We start from the raw sequence: 18,889 nt of genomic DNA, 5'->3' as shown, positions 1-18,889 counted from the left end.
AAGTTAATAAACAATTATGCTATAAATAATACTCTACTGAATAACATAATAAGCATTTATTTCCTTAAGAAACATAAAATGCTCTGAAAATGCATTTTAAGCAATTCAACACTAGCACAATATTTGAAGGCTGTGAGAAAAGGAATAGAAAGAACTTCATCTAAGATACCTATGCATCTAGCACATAGTCACCAAAAGACCAAGGCCAACTTGACAAGAAGAGGAAAATTAACAAGATGTGGTCACCTGTGCACTGAGCCTGGAATGTAGTTTGCTGTCTGACAACCAAGGGTGCTTCAGAGCTTCACTTGCACTTATTCTCCAACTAAAGGAAAAATCAGAAGATTATTAGTGGGACACACCAAGTGAGCCCTTTGACTTTGGAAGACCAGGTAGCTGAATGCAGAATTCAATGTAACTCAAACATTTTATTAATTATGAACGTCTGCTTTCAAATATAAATAATCATTCTTGGTGTAACCACTGAGCTTCATAAATTGTTCTTTTATTGGTCAGCTGAAGAATAAATGTATATTTATCATTGCAAAAACAAAATGGTACAATGATTCTTGATGATTGCAAAATCAATGTATGTGTTAAAACTTTGAGTGGTATATATTAAGAACTTTTGAATCAAGAACTTTTGGATAGTTAAATAAGTAGGGTAATAGATAGAGAGTGGATGTAACTATTAAGCCAGAGTACATTAGCTGGATATCTTTAGGCAGAAACCATATCCTTTTGGAGGCAACAAAATTTTACATGAAATTTTTTTTAATACAAAATCTTTTTTTTTTTTTTAATTTTAAGAGCTTGTTTTACATTCAATGTCATGTTTAGTTTCACTCCCCATTTACCATGTCCAACCCTAACCCAGTCTCCTCCCCTTCCTAGCCTGGAACCCTCCCCCTGTACCCCTCATATTTATGCACCCCTGTTTGTCCTGCATTTCCTCAACCTGAATGTTGGTCCTCTGGTGCCCCAAATACAAAATCTTTTAAGGTAGCTTAATAAAGACTATATTTTATTCTAACTCTAAAATTCTTAAGCTTGTCTGGCATGCTAATATTTATCATATTAAGCCAAATAATTCAAAATAAAAAACTGTAAGTCAGTGTAACAATCTGACATTTGATTCTAAACAAATATCAATAAAGTAAGTGTCTGAAACTTCATTTTGAAGGACTGCTTCATAAGATACCAAGTAATTTAAGTACAAAAGTTGAAGAGGGATAAGTCTTTCCTTTAGTCAACTTGGGTTAGAGGAGAAAGAAATCCTAATAACCTAGTGACAACACCACCATTGGTTGGATTTTATATGGGCAGAGAGAATTAAAAAAAAAAAAAAAAAAATTGATCCTCAACCAATCTCAGTTGAAATGAGATTGTGTTTAGTATCATAAATTTTCAGCATTGAACTCTCAGAAGCATTCTAACTGCTAATTTTGCTAAAAAAAATTATTATTTCTCCACTATCATGTCAAACTTTTGAAAACTGACTATTTAAAAGTTAACAACAAACTATTGGTCTCTCCTCTTCTGAAGCAAAAAAGCATGAAGAAAATCAAAGATGTAGAGAAACACTTATTCCAAAGGACTAGTGGACCACGTGAACCCCAGACTCCATGACCCTGAGTCCAGAAGAACTAGATGGTGCCTGGCTAGCACTGCTGACCATGCTGAAAAGGATCAAAGTAGGAGAAAAATGTGGAAAAAACCTGAAAATCATAAAAAAGATGAGGCTTACTGTCTGATAAAGACTGGCAGAACCCCTGAAATTATGGTCCTTAAACACTCTTAAAGGAGTGAACTGAACTGAACTCAAGAACTGAACTCAACCCCCTGGCTCAACTTTCAGCCAAATGCTAGATAGGCCTATAAAGTGGACAGAGATACCAGGAGGGTATGCACTCATTAGAACAATCAACCATATGAGAAGGCAGCATTTGCCCAGGGATAGAACTAGAAAGGTGGGAGGGGATGGGAAGAAGGATGGAGGGAAGTGGAAGGCATGGGGGAGGAAGTGTGAAGAGTGCTGTTGCATTTTGGGGATTGCAGTTAATATCACAAACATAATGTGTATGGATTGCTGAATGGAAAACCAATTTGCTCTATAAACTTTCACCCAAATCACAATAAAAATTTATTTTTTAAAATGAGTAACAAAAATAAGGGGAATAGTTGCTATTGTTGTTGTTATGTGCCGTCGAGTCGGACTCGACTCATAGCGACCCCTCCTTGGGTCGCCGAGGCAGTATCACTACGAATAGTAGATTGCCCTATCTTCCTTCTGAGGAGTGGCTGGTGGGTTTGAACCGCCAGCTTTCTGGTTAGCAGTCAAGTGCCTTAGGCACTTTGCTACCAGAGCTCCCTACGAGGAACAGTAGCAAATTTAAAAACAATAAAAAGGAATCTTGGTATCAGGTAGAACATATTCATTTGTATTTCTGCATAAATTTCAAAGTCATTTTGCCCCAGTTTCTAAACGTCCTGTTGGGATTTTGATTGAAATTGTGTTGACTCTATAAATCAATGTGGGCTTAATTGATATCTTTACAATATTTATTTCTTCAATCAATAAACATGGTATATTCCTCAATTTTTTGAAGAAGCAAAAAAAAATATTATTTAATAAAATCATTAAAATTTCATGAATATGTCAAGTTTATTTTTGTATCCCAGAAATTTATTCCATTATGATGATATTTGTCTCTGGTCTTAGATTCTTTCAAGTATCAGTTCCAATACTTGGTGAGAAGTCACTTCACCCCAGTGTGTATTTGATGCTTCTGTGGAAACTAAGGACACTCTCAGACTAGAGGAATGGCAGGGTCTGAGTTTGCTCTGAGCTAGCTGTGGGACTGCCTCACTAAACTCAGGCTGTTTTCTCATCTGTAAAACAAACATATTAACCATGCATAACAGGATATCTGAAGGATTGATACACAAAATCCATAAAGGGTTCTCAGTAAATGTGGACCTATCTTCCAAAGATATAAAGTTGACATTTTCTATCTGTTCACTGCCTTGTTGTTGTTGTTGTTGTTATGTGCCGTCGAGTCAAACCCGACTCATAGCGACCCCTCCTTGGGTTTCCGAGGCAGTATCACTACCGAAGTAGGATTGCCCAACCTTCCTTCCGAGGAGTGGCTGGTGGGTTTGAACCGCCAGCCGTCTGGTTAGCAGGCAAGTGTCTTAGCCACTATGCTACCAGAGCTCCCTGTTCACTGCCTTGGCTACCCATAAAACCCATCACTGATGAGTCAACTCTGATTTATAGTGACCCTATAGGACAGAGTAGACAGACCTATCCCATAGGGTTTCCAAGGCTGTAATCTTTATGGAAGCAGACTGCTACATCTTTTTCCCATGGAGTGCTGATGAGTTTGAACTGTCATCCTTTCAGTTAGCAGCTAAGCACTTAACCACTCTGCATTACCAGGGTTTTTTTGCCTGGGCTACAGTAATGTGCAAGTCATATTAGCAATGGTAATATTATTGTTGGTGTACCTTTCCTTTAAGGATAGAGAATACAAGTACCTGTTAATTCCGCCTCTTTCAGCCTGACTAGGTTCTCCTCACCCTTTAGAACTCAGTTCTAGCCTTTGTCAATATATTCTATCTTTGCATTAAACACACAGCATTATACCTTTTTTTTAAAAAAAAAAAAAAAAAAAAAAAACTCTCTCTTCTATTACATTGTAAATTATCTCCCAGATGTGTCTCCTGGCATATAGTAAATGATCAATTGCATGGTGGAAGGGATGAAGCTTCTGAGGACCAGGTACTTGGCCAGACGATTACACATGCTGCGTCCTCTGACACCCATGCACTCCCTTATTTATTGGTGTGGTCATGTTTATTAATGACTTAAAAGCCATAAAGACAATAAAGCAAAAACTCATATTGTTGATCCTGAAGATCTTAAATAAAACTGCCTAAAACAGTGTATTTGGCAGGCAAATCAATGTGCTATCTCCTCTATAATTCTAAAAGCAAGCCCCTCTATGTCAATATCACTGTTTTTCATCCACTGAATTGTTAATTAATGTGGCTTTAGTGTGACGGAAATTAGAAGGCAATGTGTCACGTAATACTTATGGGTATGAACTTCGGGGGAAGGGAACTTTGTGTTTGATCATCATTTCTGCCACTTACTAGCTATATGATCATAGGTATATTATTTAGCATCTCTATGTTTCATCCATAAAATGTTAATGGCAATCGATCATTATTATTAATGATTAAAAGAGATAATGTCTATAAAACACATGGCACAGTCTGGTACATAGTAAACTCTCAAATGAAATAGTTGCTAAGTGCAGTTACACAGAATATGTGTACACTTTGTAGGGGTAAAGAGGACCATAGAAAACCCTTCATTTTCTTGGTGAGAAAACTGAAGCTGAGAGAGGTCTTGACTGGGGGAGCCTCATATCAAAAGGCAGAGGGAGAGAAGCTTTTTGAAGGCCCCTTTCAAAGCCTAATGAACAAAGCAGTCCTAATCTCAGGAACTGGAGTGAGGAGCATCATATTCATTCTGTCTACAACTCTGAACTGAATATCATAGGGAAATGGGGGTTCCCTGACCAGACTCTAAACACCCTTGGTGGTAACTGCTTCCTGATTATCCTGCTTTTTCATGAGCACAGACTGAACTGGGCTTACCTTTTCTCCTTAATCAGGAGCTTAGAGATGAACTCCTGGGCCTCCTCTGAGACATCCCGAAATTCTTCATCCTCCAGGTCCCACCGACAGGCCAGGATGTTGCTCAGTGTCTCTGCATCATTATCACCCAGGAAAGGAGACAGGCCACTAAGTCTGGAAGACAGAGGAGCCAGGGTGAGTGTTTTAGACAATTTTCAACCCCAGGAAGAAGATAAGCTGTGTTTCTAGTTCTATTGTTTAAAAGCAATAGAAGGAAAACCATCCAATAAATAAGCATATTTTTATAATACATTATTGCAATCAAGAAAATGCTTACTCCCCTACCCTAGCTCCAAATCAATGAGGGCAGCAGTCATATAAGAAGCTGAGCCTGAAGGAAGATCACCATTTTTTCCTATAAGTGAAGTGCTGTCAAACACAGATGGCAAATCCAGGCACATCCCCTTGGAATGGGAGGCTGGCAGCATTTGCTTAGGTGATCCGGACAAAGTTTTCTTTTTAAAGACTGCTTTTAGGGCTTTTAAGGACACTCGTGGTGTAGTGGTTAAGACATTTGGCTGCTAACCAAAATGTCAGTGGTTCAAACCCACCAACCGCTCCGCGGAAGAAAGATGAGGCAGTCTGCTTCCAGAAAGATTTACAGCCTTGGAAATCTAATGGAGACCACTATGCATGGGAATCAACTTGATGGCAGTGAGTTGTTTGTTTGTTTGTTTGTTTGTTTGCTTGACATTAGGTATTGCCCTAAGATTTAAAATCCAGGGAACATAATTCACTTTCCTTGTGCCTACAGGGACTCAGAGACTTTAGAATGTAGCCAAATATGGTAAAATCTTACTTAAAAAAAAAAATAATAATGTGGTAAAATAATTATAATGAAACATTTGCCATTTTAACCACTTTTTAGTATATAATTCAGTGACATTAATTACATTCACCATGCTGTTGCCATCACCACTATCCATTTCCAAATATTTTTTATTACCCTAAACAGAAACTAAAGGAGCCCTGGTGGCATAGTGGTTAAAGCACTTGGCTGCTAACTGAGAAGTCTACTTCTGTAAAGATTACAGCCTTGGAAACCTTATGAGGTAGTTCTACTCTGTCCTACAGAGTCACAATGACTCTGAATTGACTCAATGGCAATGAGTTTTATGGGAAATAGAAACTCTAAGTCCCTGGGTGGTAGAAACAGTTCTGGTGGTGTAGTGCCTAAGGCATTTGACTGCTAACCAGAGGGCTGGTGGTTCAAACCCACCAGACACTCCCCAGAAGGAACACTGGGCAATCTATTTCCATAGAGATACCTCCTCAGAAGCCCAAGGACGGGGGATCACTAGGAGTCTAATCAACTTGACTACAGTGAGGTTTTTTTATTATTATTAACCAAAAGATTAGAGGTTCAAGTCCACCCAGAGGCAATTGGTGGTGGTGGTGGGGGGGAGACCTCTCAATCTCCTTCCAGAAGGTGACAGTCATTGAAAACCCTTGGGAGCACAGTTCTACTCTGACACACATGGGGTTGCCATGAGTCAGGGTCCACTCAACAGCAACTGGAAAATAGAAACTGTACCTTCTTAAGCAATAGCTCCCATTTCCCCTCCCCCTAGGCCCTGGTAACCACTAATGAACTTTGGTCTCTATGCATTTGCTTATTCTGGATATTTCACGTAAGTAGGATCACACACCATTTGCCCTTTTGAGTCTGATTTATTTCATTCAGCTTAATGTTTTCAAAATTCACTGTGTTGTAGCATGTACAAGGAGTCCTGATGGCACAGTAGTAAAAGTGCTTGGCTGCTAACTGAAAGGTCAGTAGTTCAAACCCACCACCTGCTCTGTGGGAGAAAGATGTGGCAGTTTGTTTCTGCCAAGATTTCAGCCTTGGAAACCCTATGGGGCAGTTCTGCTCTGTCTTGTAGGGTCATTAGGAGTCTGAATCAACTTGGCAATGGATTTGGTCTTGGAAGCATATATCAGGACTACATTTCTCTTTATGGCTGAATAATATTCCATAAATAAGCCACATTTTGCTTATCTTTTCATCTGTTGATAGGCACTTTAGCTGTTTCCACAATGTTACTTACACCTACTCTTCACTTATTGACTACCTCATTATCCTATCATTTTTGCATTTATCACAATAGTTAAAAAATCTAATTTACAACTATTTTGTGCATTAACAATGGATATCTGGTAGTAACAAATACTGATGTGTGAAGTGCAAGACAAGTGAAAACTGACTATGGGGTGTGTGTGTGTGTGTGTGTGTGTCAACTTGGCGAGGCCATAATTCTCAGTGGTTTGGCAGTTATGAAATGATGTAATTTGGCAGTTATTTAATGATGTAGTTATCTACCATTTTCACATAATGCCAATTTTCCCATAAAAACTTGGTCCTTGGAACATAACCAGGTCAATAAATAAGGAGTGAGTTTATTTTTAAAAGACCTTAATTTGGGATTTTATTCAAAATGGCCAACCCTCACAGGAGACCCATGGATTTGAAAACAAAGGTCAGATGGAGACGGTGCTCTCTTACAACATGTAGGTGATGACTCCTACACTCCACATATCAGTAGGGAAGGAGACAAAGTCATAGTTCACAACTTCAGGGGCAAGGAATTCCGGGGTGCCAAAGTTCACCCTCAGCTTCTCTCTTTGTTTATATCTGAAATTTAAGAGAAAAGGTGGAAGAATATCAAACATCTTGAAAATTGAAAAGATATACTCTATAAAACAAATTAAATTTGGCTATATTGTGAACTTAAAATAAATAGACTTTAAAGGAAATTACATATTTAAAAGGACAGTGTCAAAAACTTGTTCCAGGGGTTTTAAGAGTCTTAAAGTGTAAAACCTTAACAATCTGAAACAGTTATTGGAAAAGGCAGTCAGAATAATTAGAACATCTGAGTTATAGAAGACGTTCAAAGGAAATCTGATACAGTCACTGCTATGGAGATGGCTCAAAAAAGTCTGTATTAAGGAATAAATAAATGCTGTAGTAACTTACAACATACATCCCATATGCCTCATTAATGGTCCAAAAGCGTTTCGTTCCCTGAAGAAGCTTATATGTGCTCGAACCTTTTGCATTCTTGTTTACACTAATAACTTTTAAAATATAAATCTCAGTACAGATGGAACAAATATAAAAGATTAATACAAACTCTCATAAATTCCAAATTAATGGCTCCTAGTTTAATGATTTTACCATATTAGATTAAATTTTCATAGTATTTACTTGCACATACTATAGAAAGCTTTAAACTTTCAAATTCCAAAATGTAAGACTGAACATACTTTTTGCTAAATTAATTCTAATTCATGGTATGGATACAAGGGCTATATAAGATTTATCTTCTCAAAGAAAGAGTATCCATCTGCCTTAACTCCATTCCTATGCTAGTGTTCAAATAGACATACCTTCTGGCCAATCCAAAATCAATAATTTTTATTTGTTTAGCATCTCGATTCACACACAGTATATTCTCAGGCTGCAGGAGAAAGAGACACATTAGCAATGAAAACAACCATCGTTCACTCAAATTGTCCTTGAACCACAACTAAAAATAAAACGATGCTCAGAAAAACACATCAGGCCTTTCACGTCACAGCTGGCTTGTCTGTATGGATATTTTCTCCTTTCATTATGTGGTGGGTGAGGCTGTGGGGCCCCTGCCAACCTTGCATTACCCTGCCCGTCCCTCTCTCTGGTCTGCAGTCACCATAATGTGTGAGGAAGGAGGGAAGGGAGGCTGCCCAGTGCTCTCCAGGAGGACTGATGGCAGTCATTTCTACTTGACATCTGCCTCCTAGAATTATTAAATATAAGTTTTCCCTTCTTGGAAGAACATTTTTCCTGAGATTTATGAGTTCTGAGAGACAACCTGACTCATTTAAACAGCATCTCTGAATATGCAATATTATGCCAATGCTCCTGTCCACTAGGTTTTTTCCCCTTTGCTCTTTCTCAGTTGGGAAAGCCTTCAAAGGAAGGCTTTCGTCCCTTCTCATTCTTCATTCTGGATGATTCCAAACTTCTGTTGAGCCTGCTCTTAAAGGCTAGAACCTCTGACTTAGTGCTCCCTTGGAGTTTGACTTGGGTGAGACTTTACCCTCTACTTGGTGGTTTTGGGGGTGAGGGGAAAAATGTAAATAGTAGCCCTACTAAACAGTGTTTGGTCCTTTTTCTTCCAAGGAATCCCTGGGTGGTGCAAATGATTAATGCATTCTGCTGTTAACTGAAAGTCAACTGTCAGTTTGAATTCACTCAGAGCTTCCTCAAAAGAAAGGCCTGGCAATCTTTTGCCAAAAAATCAGCAATTGAAAACCTTACAGAGCACAGTTCTGTTATGACACATATGGGGTCACCATTAGTCAGAATCAACTCCATGGCAACTAGTTTAGTTTTTGGCTTTTCTTCCAAGGGAGCTTTCTGAAAGATTTTGGGAGAATGATGGGAATTCTTGGTGAGCTGGAATGTTTGGCCAGTTGTTGCTGTTGTTAGGTGCCATCAAGTCACTTTTGACTCATAGCAACCTCATACACAAAAGAGAACTTCCCTCATAGGATTTTCTAAGTTGGACTCCTTACAGGAGCAGATCACCAGCTCCTTCTCCTGCAGAGCCTCCAGGTAGGTTTGAACCATCAACCTTTCAGTTAGTCAAGCACTTAACCATTGTACCATCAGGGCTCCTTTTGTCACTGTTGTTCTAAACTTTTAGGGAAACCATCCCCCATGTAGATTCCCTTAACACAGGCACATTATAACAATCTGAATAGTAGCTCTTAAGAAATCCAAATCAAAACCAAGCCCATTGCCATTGAGTCGATTCCGACTCATAGCAACCCTATAGGACAGAGCAGAACTGCCCCAGAGGGTTTCCAAGGCTGTAAATCTTTACAGAGGCAGACTGCCTCATTGTTATATTGCAGAACGGCTGGTGGGTTCAAACCACTGACCTTTTGGTTAACAACCAAATGCTTTATCCACTACCTCATTGGAGCTCCTCCCTTAGAGAAAAAAAAAAAAAAAAAAAAAAAACCCTCACTGCCATCAAGTCATTTCCAACTCATAGCAAGCCCCCTTGGGTTTCTGAGGTGTCAAATCTTTATGGAAATAGATTGCCCCATCTTCCTTCCACAGAGTAGCTGGTAGGTTTGAACCACCAACCTCCTGGTTAGCAGTCAGATACCGTAGGCACTGCGCCACCTTAGAGATAGGGACATGCAAATGCTAGGAGTAACAGAAGTTGAGAGGAAATGAGGATAAGAATCCAAATGTTTGCTACTTCCTGGATATGTAGCTAATGACAGTACCAATGTCCCAAGCTGGTACATAGTGTCTGATGGCTCACTGACCAATGTGAGGAGAGGGACTGGGGAGGTGAGGAACAGAGCACACCTCACCTTCAGGTCCAAATGGAGGATGTACATCTGATGCATGTGCCTAATTCCCTCGCAGATCTGCTTAATGAACAGGATGGCATCAAGCTCAGTCAGATTGTAGTTTTCATCAATGATTCGGTCAAACAGCTCCCCTCCATCAACACTGAAGTGGGGAGAGGTGGGAAGACCTTAGTCATATTTCTCAGTAATCACCTGACTTTCTTGTTACAACATGGTGTTTAAGCTCCTCTTCCAAAGGTGTGCACATGTTATTCTCTTTCTACCTTCTTTACTGCCTCTTTAGAGGATTCTGATAGTGAGGGTCTTTATCTTATATTCCTTCAGTTTCACAAATGAGACTTCATCTAGTTGCTGTCACTTTTAAGGTAGTCCACTTCTGCCACTCTCTATGTATGTTGAAGATAAGAGAACTGCAGTAACACAGTGAAGGGAAATTCCAAACACAGTGAAGGCTAGCTGAATCTCAACCCTTTAAGTCATCAGATTAATTCCAGGGATAAAATGCTTATAGGAGGCCAATGCTAGATACTTTTTTATCCAAAATTGCTTATTGCACAATAATAAATAAAACCAAAAATGGAAAGAAAAAAAATGAATAAAAGCACAATATTGATTCTACTTTAGTTAGAACTACTCATTCTTATAACTGACTAACCAGTTATACATTTTTTTAAAATAAAGATGGCTTTAAATTGAAACTTCTTAGCCCTAATTGTCAGCATTTGCTTTAAATTTCTTATTTGTTATTAGGTTGAAAGTTCAGAAATAGCTTTCCTCTGAGTCATCCAGAAAAATATTTAAGATTAATTTTAATATTTTAATATTTAAGGCTAATATAGCTTAGATACAAAGCTAAATCTACTTTTCCATGTTACCTCTAATAAATAAAATTACAAGTGGAAATGCATATTCATAAATAATTTCCTTCCTGAAGTTGGTGAGATTATCTAATTCACACAGGTTAGAATCAATAAGGCACCAAATGTGGTTCCAGACAGTCCTCAGGTAGAATGAAACAGCTGTGGATGAGGCCCTTGGAGGTGTGCTGAGCTTGAAAAGGGAGAATAAGACGGGGAGGATACAAGAAAGGTAAGGAAGGGACACATACTATTCCATGACCAGGATCATGTCATTCTTAGACTCAAAGGCATCATAGAGCTGAATGAGATTTACGTGGTCCAGCTGGTTCATGATGCTAATTTCATGCTTAACTTCTTCCTGCAAAGAAGGAAAGAGCTTTCAGTGTGATGAAGTCTGGACAAGAAGGGAGAAACCCACACCACACCATCCTCACCTTGTCTTTAGGGCCTCTGGTCTTAATGATTTTAGCTGCCAGTTTCAGACCAGTGACTTTCTCTTCACACTTGTGAACCTGGCCAAAACGTCCCCTGGAAAGAAAAAGAAGAATGTGAGCATGAGATGTTGCCAAATGCCATCCAGAAAGAGCCCTTGGGTCACTTGTATCAGAAACACCTAGGCTTATTAAGAATGCAGATTTCTGGGCCCTACCCCTGACCTACTAGAGCAGGACTCCAGAGTAAGTCCCCAGAGCCTGCATTTTTATCAAGTTCCTCTAGTGATTTGAGAACCACCTGTATCAATATCTAGTCTTCTGAATAAATATGAATGTAATAAGCATGGTTTTGCAAGCATAAGAACCAGCTATAAAGAAGTTGCAGTGGTGTTGACTCCAAATCACAGTGACCCCATGTGCATCAGAGTAGAACTGTGCTCCATAGGATTTCAGTGGCTGTTTTCTTGGAAGTAAATCACCAGGCCTTTCTTCCAAAGCACCTCTGGGTGGACTAGACCCTCCAACTTTTCTGTTAGCAGCCAAACATGTTAACTGTTTGTACTACCAAGTGACTTCCAAGCATATGGTACATTAAATTATTTTTGGGAAATTAATATAAATAAGAGGTATAACAATATTGAAGACAGGTAAATATAATTGAAAAAATAGATTGTCATTTTCGTATTTGTAAAATATATATATATATATATATATATATATATATATATATATATATATATAGTCACCTATGAGATTTTTGACAGTATTGATTGGCTTTAAATCTATACATACTTTGTAAGACAGATTCTTACATATATACTCACATACAGAAATGCACTCAAAACCTGGAAGGCCCAGGACTGGACCGTATTTTGTTCTATGGTGCATGAGGTCACCATGAGTCAGGAGCTGACTCTACCTCAGCTAACAACAAAAACTTATTTACTGAATACGTTATGGCTGCCAGTTTTGAGTGGAGCCAGAACAGAAGATTGCTGTTCTCAAGTTCAGTACAACGTGATTTGCCCCTTTTTCGGACCATGCAGCTGAAAAGATCAATGGGGTCCTCACTAACAGAACAACGTTCTTAAGAAGGCTTTGACAAACCTTGACCAGAGGGACAGCATAAACCTTAGGGACTGTTACAAAGTCATGCCCTTGTCTGTAAATAACTGGTGACACAGTGGACAAGTGCACAGTTACTAATTGAAAGGTCAGTGGTTGGAACTCATCAACCACTCCATGGGAGAAAGATGTGGCTATCTGCTTGCATAAAGATTACAGCCTAGGAAACCCTATGAGGCAGTTTTACTCTATCTTATGGGGTCACTATGAGTCAGTATAGACTTGATGACAGTATTGTTTTGTTTTGTTTTGTGGTCTAGAGAATTAGTTCCAGTCTTGTCACAAAAATCCCTGGAGAGCCAAACAAACTACCCAAGTAATGCTCAGACCTGATGGCATTTTTCCCTACTTCTGAACCCCGCTTTTCCCTCAGCCCATCCACGTAGTATCATGGGGAGTCCCTCCCATCAGCTGCTGAAGATGAACTTATTCAGATGGTGCCACATGATGAAGGTCAAAAGAATAAGAAATAGAAAGAGAGGAAAGGGACTTTATAAATGTCAGCTAATGACTAATTGCAAAACCATGTACTATAGTTGCATATTTTCTTTGCATTACTCATTAAATTTTCGAAATATTTATATATGTTTTCTGCTCTGCTTTTCTTATTTTACATAGAAATGCTGATGGTAGCAAACATAATTGGGGTTTTAAGTGAAGAAATATCATAGGTTACTGTGTCTGAAGAAGAGGAGGAAAGAGCATCCCCAGAAATAAATTCAGTCCCTAATGGACTTTAATTTAGATGCCCACAAGTTCTTCAATGATGAAAGCAATCAATTTGAAATGTATAATATTAAGTAATATAGTAATAATATATATGGAAAACAAGCAACAATGATAAAAAGATATAGATATGCTTAAGAAATATACAGTATCCACTCATTTCCATGTTTTATTCCTTGGTGTTTAAACCAAGTCACCAGACAACTTCTAAATCTTCTGGTGACTCATTGGGCTGCTCTCATTTTCAGACATTACAACATGGGAAGAAAGCAGATAATAAATTTGGAATTCAGTCACTGTCACCACATCAACCTTTCTGGCATCTGTGACAATTTTAAGAAATGGCTAAAATGTCTCAAATGTTTGTTTGTGCTGTATCTGGTTCTCAGGTCAATACTGGCAAATATTTATGATGTCCTTAAGAATCCGTCTCTTCAAAAGCTCTCTTTTTATTAAGATTGGGCATTACTTACGCTCCCAAAATTTCTTTCCTGCTCACGGTATAAAAACTGTTGACTTCTGCTTGTTTGACTGTCACAATTCGATGATCAAATGGGGCAGAAGGAGCTGGGACGTCCTCTAGAAGGTGAAAGGGAGAGGGAGTCATTCGTTAAGCAGTCAGACCACTTTATAGCACCTAGCCCTGGGCCTCATAACAGAAATTCGCTCATGTAATAATAATATGCAGTGAGCCATATGTTTTATTCCTAGTGATTCAGGAATCTAAGTTTTCCTTGAATATTATTATCTGTGATTCATGAAGGTGATACCTAACATCTTTGAGAAAGAATTTCAGGACCACTAAACTACTGTTCCTACCATCTTCGGGGTTGCTTTTGGAAACGTAAAAATAGTTGAAAGTCTCCAAACACAGTATAATTCAAACAGATCACACTTCTAAACTTGAGACCACTTTATTTAATAATGTGAGAAATTGTTTGATCTGTTAAAAAAAATAAAAAATAAAAACACCACCTATATAGCCCATTACTTTCATTAGAGAGGAAAACAGAAAAACATAAAATTTCTTCACATCATTAAAATTTTTGATATTATATATTATTGTCTGAAATATTTTAGGCTTTATTTAAGACACATTTAGGTCACAGGGATGAATTTTTCCTGGCTGGAAATAAAACACCTGGTAAAATTGGGTAAGTGTGTATTCTACAACTATTAAAATCCTCCACTTTTCACCTTTCATCTTAAGCATTAAACTCTTGTCTACATCAGCATGACTTCTCAAATGTGCAATTACCAGAGAGCATTTCTCCCAGTATGCTTCAACTTTTTCATGACTGCAGTTGTGAAAATGTGCTTACCATGAGCCTGCTCACTTCCACGTTTGTTCATTTATTAAGCTTTTATACTTGCATATAGTGAAGATACCAAGGAAGACAAGCAGACAGAAACTTTTCTTTCTGAAACTCACATTGATTCAACATATTTCCTGAGCACTTATTTTGTAGGAGGCACTCTGGCAGGTGTTACTATTTATGAAAAATCAGATAACACATAACTCTGGGAACTGGATTTTCCCATTTGACATAGACACTCACTTCTCACACCATAAGTAAGCTGAAAAATAAGGAAAGTAGTCATAAAAGAGTTCTTTGGTGGCCTTCATCCCATCAGGTTAAAAACAAAAAAGGAAGAAAAAAAAAGAGTGATTGACTTAGGAGTACAAAAAGCATCAATATGGTGTGATGTCTCCCACAGGCCATTGTTGTTGTTGTTGTTGTTATGTGCCGTCGAGTCGGCCCCGACTCATAGCGACCCCTCCTTGGGTTTCCGAGGCAGTATCACTACGGAAGTAGGATTGCCCAACCTTCCTTCCGAGGAGTGGCTGGTGGGTTTGAACCGCCAGCCTTCTGGTTAGCAGGCTCAATGAAATGCTTGCTGGAGAGTTCATTAGCTGTAAAAGGCTGAAACAAAAAGCCACATCCTACACAGGCCAGTGGTATCACTAGAGTGGTGTAGGTATGGGGTATAAACCACACCAGGTGACATTGTCAAAGGAGGTGACTCCAAAATGACTGTCTATAAAATTTTGTGCAATGTTTCTGCTAAAATTTATTATTTTTTATAAAAATATCCCTACATTTTGTTGGGCAATCTACTTTCGTAGTGATACCACCTCGGAAACCCAAGGAGGGGACGTTATGAGTCGGGGCCAACTCGAAGGCACATAACAACAAGAACACATTTAATTATAACAACAAGAACATTTTGCATAAGCTCAGTTTTCATGTATCAATATAACTACAAGGCTAAAACTTTATGCTAATATACTTTTTGAATGGAGCTTCAGTGGTGCAGTGCCTAAGGTATTTGAATGCTAACCAGAGATTGGCAGTTCAAACCCACCAGCCACTCCACAGAAGGAGGATGGGGCAACCTACTTCCCTAAAGATTTACCACCTTTGAAACCCAGTGGCAGTTGCTCTGAGTCAGAATTGACTCAATGGCAGTGGGTTTGGTTTTGAATGCATTCTGGTTAGAGTTGTTGTTATTATTACTCAATTACAATGACACTTTTATTATTTATTTATTTTTTTTTTTTATTAGGATTTGGGTGAAGATTTACGACACTTTTAATCACTTGATTTTGTCTGCACAGCTATAAGCACCTGCTGCTGTTTTCGTTGCTGCTGGTGTTTTCATAGTTACTGATTTTGTCAAATTTTCTGGTGTTTTAGCTACAATATTGTGGTAAGTAGTATTCATGAACCTATGTCAATAACTTTTTTGAGAATGAAGAAGTAATTAATGAAAAAGAAGGAGAAAAAATCAGAAGAGACTTTCACTCAGTTACTAATGATGTTGTAATTCAATGTAGAAATAGTTTACAAAACCATTTTGTTGCTGGTATTCATATAACTAGGAGCTCTGGTGGCATAGTGACCAAGGCATTTGACTGCTAACCAGAAGGCTGGTGGTTCAAACCCACCAGCGACTCCTTGGAAGGAAGGTTGGGCAACTACTTCCGTAGTGATATTGCCTCAGAAATCCAAGGAGGGGTCGCTATGAGTCAGATCCGACTCTACGGCAGTACGTTTGGTTTTTTGGTTTTATTCATATAACCTAAGAAACATTACATTTTAGCAATACCCCACTATATTTATTGTTAGGCCGAAGCAAACCCAAGCCCCACTATGTCAGTTGGCAGCTTCCTCCAGGTGCCAGGCCCTGATGAGACAGCCTGATAAGACAACCGAAGTGACAGAACCTGCCCAGGCTGGAAAATCCCATGCAATGACAAACTTCCTCCTGTGAAGCCCCCTCATGCTAATTAAGTGCAGACCCATGCTAACAGCTAATTGGACCCTGCCATTTCCTTAGAGGACCCTGTCATTTCCTTGATGTCCCCAATTAGGTCCTCTCTGTGTCTATAAAAATCTATGCCCCCTGCCCAGGGGTGCGACTTCTCTGGCCTTGACGTTAAGGCATGAGAATCTCTCCCGGGAGTACTAATAAACTGCTTCTCTGAAACAACTGCGTGTCCTGGTGTCTAGGCAGCTCTGCATTACATTTATCACATATTAAAGGAAAAAAAAAAAAAAACCTCACTGCAATCGAGTGGATTCGACCCATAGTGACCCTTCCTTGGGTTTCCAAGGCAGTATCTCTAGGGAAGTAGATTTCCCAGTCTTCCTCCGAGGAGTGGCTGGTGGGTTTGAACCGCCAGCCTTCTGGTTAGCAGTCAAATACCTTAGGCACTATGCCACCAGAGCTCCAATAAAAATTGATAATAAATATTACCAAGGATTCTGTATGGTCTGGTATGGGAGAAGGTCCACGGGGGAGAGACACTATGAGTTACCACACTGGGCAACACCGACCTTAGTGATACCTGTGCACCAGATCTTGTTCTCTGAGGGTCTGAATCTCAGCATGCCACTGGGCTTGCCTGGTGCACTTCTCTGGGTCTCTCTGGCTTCCTATGTCTCTTTGAACGCACACTCTTTCTCTATACCCACTCCATCTATTCTGGTCCTTTTATTGTCCTCGTTGATGAAGCTCTCCTCCATCATTGTATGCTTGCTGCTACCAGCATACTCTGCTTGTTCCCATTATGGGTTCCTATTGCAGGTTTTCAGGAAGTCAAGAGGGAGGAATGGCCTTATCTCCATTGACACACTTGGGAAATAGAATTAATCCTGTTGCAGCTATCAAAGTGTCAAGAAGAAATATTTCATATGCTCAAATTCTTAGAACTAATACTTCCTTAGAATGGTATCCTTGTGAGCAGACATGAGCTTCGTGATAGACTTAAGCATGTCAGTCTTTCAGGACCACATGGAACTGTGGTTCCCCCATTGACTTTAGGGAGGTGTGACAGGTGGAGGTGACTGGCATCCAAAGAGAATTTCCCAAGTACCTCAGTGAGACCCTTTGAAAAAGCAATCACTTAATGATAAAACTTAACTAACTTGAGCTTTTTTTTTTCCACTTCCATTTATATGGAAGAGAGAAATGATGACATTAAAGCAAAACAAAAGAAGCAATAATCACTCTGAATATTAACAACAGTGAGAGTACCTCTTTATTGGTGAAAGAATTTACCTAATTTCAGATTTTCAGTAGCTCCTGAGCTTACTAAGCACATCCTTAGAGTGACAGACTTTCTTGACAATCATTATTATTTATAATTCTTAGAGAATTAGACTTTTCCAATATTAGGTTTCAATATACTATTTTCAAATATAATAAGAATTAGAGCTTAAATTCCTTGCAAAAAATATCTGAGGTGTTTGGATAGTATTAGTTGCAATAGATACTGTGGCTGATCATAACCACAAAATTACTTGAATTTATATACAAAGCTTCCCAATTCAGGAAGAAAGTACTCAATAATCTACTTCTTATTCAATTTTCACAACATTTGTGGGAAAATAGCCAATTTGTCATGTATAATGGAGTAGGTACACTTTTTAAGATATACGTTGATATAGATAAATCCTATTTAATTATTGATTTTAGGAATGATGTGCTCTATCTTGCTAAAAATAAAACCTTTGCATCTGATCTTTAAAAATTTGATTCATGTGAGTACTACTAATTTGTCCACCAGTTGGTAGAATAATTAGAGACAATGCCTAAAAATGTCACAGGCAAGAAAACATGACCATGAAAACACTACATAACCTGAGAAGCTAGGTTCCCAGTCACTGTTGAAAAAGTCACCTCCACTATCTTTTGATATGGCCCTTGACATGGCTTTAAATTATCAGGGCACATAGATGTACTGTGAGTGTGTGGTGCTATAAGCTGTACGTTTTACAGAATACATCATCACTAGTTTCATCAACACACTGCTTGCTATTTGCATACTTGTCCCACACAGATTCCTTTGCAATTGCTGGTTCCCATTTTGCCTTGGGTTTTCTTTTGCTAGCAACTTCCTTTGAATCAAGTCTGTTTTTCTCTCCTTTGCACACTGAACTTTCATTTCTATGCACAGCGACTTGCTTCTCATTTCCAACACTATCATGTTCTTGTCTTTTCAGTCTCTCTGTGCATGAAATGTCTCTTCTATCTGTATTCTCCCCTGGCTTTATGGGATTTCTTGGCACAAAACCTTCTCCCCTACATTGCTATCTTTCTGTAGGAAATGTGCCAAGACTTCTCCACATTTTTCTTGTTGAGCTTATTGATCTT

The 18,889-nt window shown here is 38.8% G+C and overlaps 1 protein-coding gene across 1 annotated transcript in view; it reads right to left on the bottom strand.

Moving 5' to 3' along the window:
- Positions 1–228: 228 nt before the first annotated feature.
- Positions 229–18,889, bottom strand: part of MYLK4 (myosin light chain kinase family member 4) — a 102,134-nt gene continuing 83,473 nt past the window's right edge. Inside the window, exons 3-10 of the mRNA XM_007935392.2 lie at positions 13,702–13,807; positions 11,378–11,471; positions 11,192–11,301; positions 10,084–10,225; positions 8,098–8,168; positions 7,211–7,339; positions 4,669–4,821; positions 229–325 (exon numbers count right to left, since the gene is read on the bottom strand). Coding sequence (XP_007933583.2) covers positions 229–325; positions 4,669–4,821; positions 7,211–7,339; positions 8,098–8,168; positions 10,084–10,225; positions 11,192–11,301; positions 11,378–11,471; positions 13,702–13,807 — 902 coding nt within the window. The remainder of the gene's footprint in view (positions 326–4,668; positions 4,822–7,210; positions 7,340–8,097; positions 8,169–10,083; positions 10,226–11,191; positions 11,302–11,377; positions 11,472–13,701; positions 13,808–18,889) is intronic.

The sequence above is a fragment of the Orycteropus afer genome, unplaced genomic scaffold (assembly GCF_000298275.1).
Source record: "Orycteropus afer afer isolate SDZICR_OR568_19922 unplaced genomic scaffold, OryAfe1.0 scaffold00027, whole genome shotgun sequence".
Lineage (NCBI taxonomy): Eukaryota > Metazoa > Chordata > Mammalia > Tubulidentata > Orycteropodidae > Orycteropus > Orycteropus afer.
Note: the sequence above shows the minus strand (reverse complement) of the source record. Positions and strands in the feature narration are given on the sequence as shown.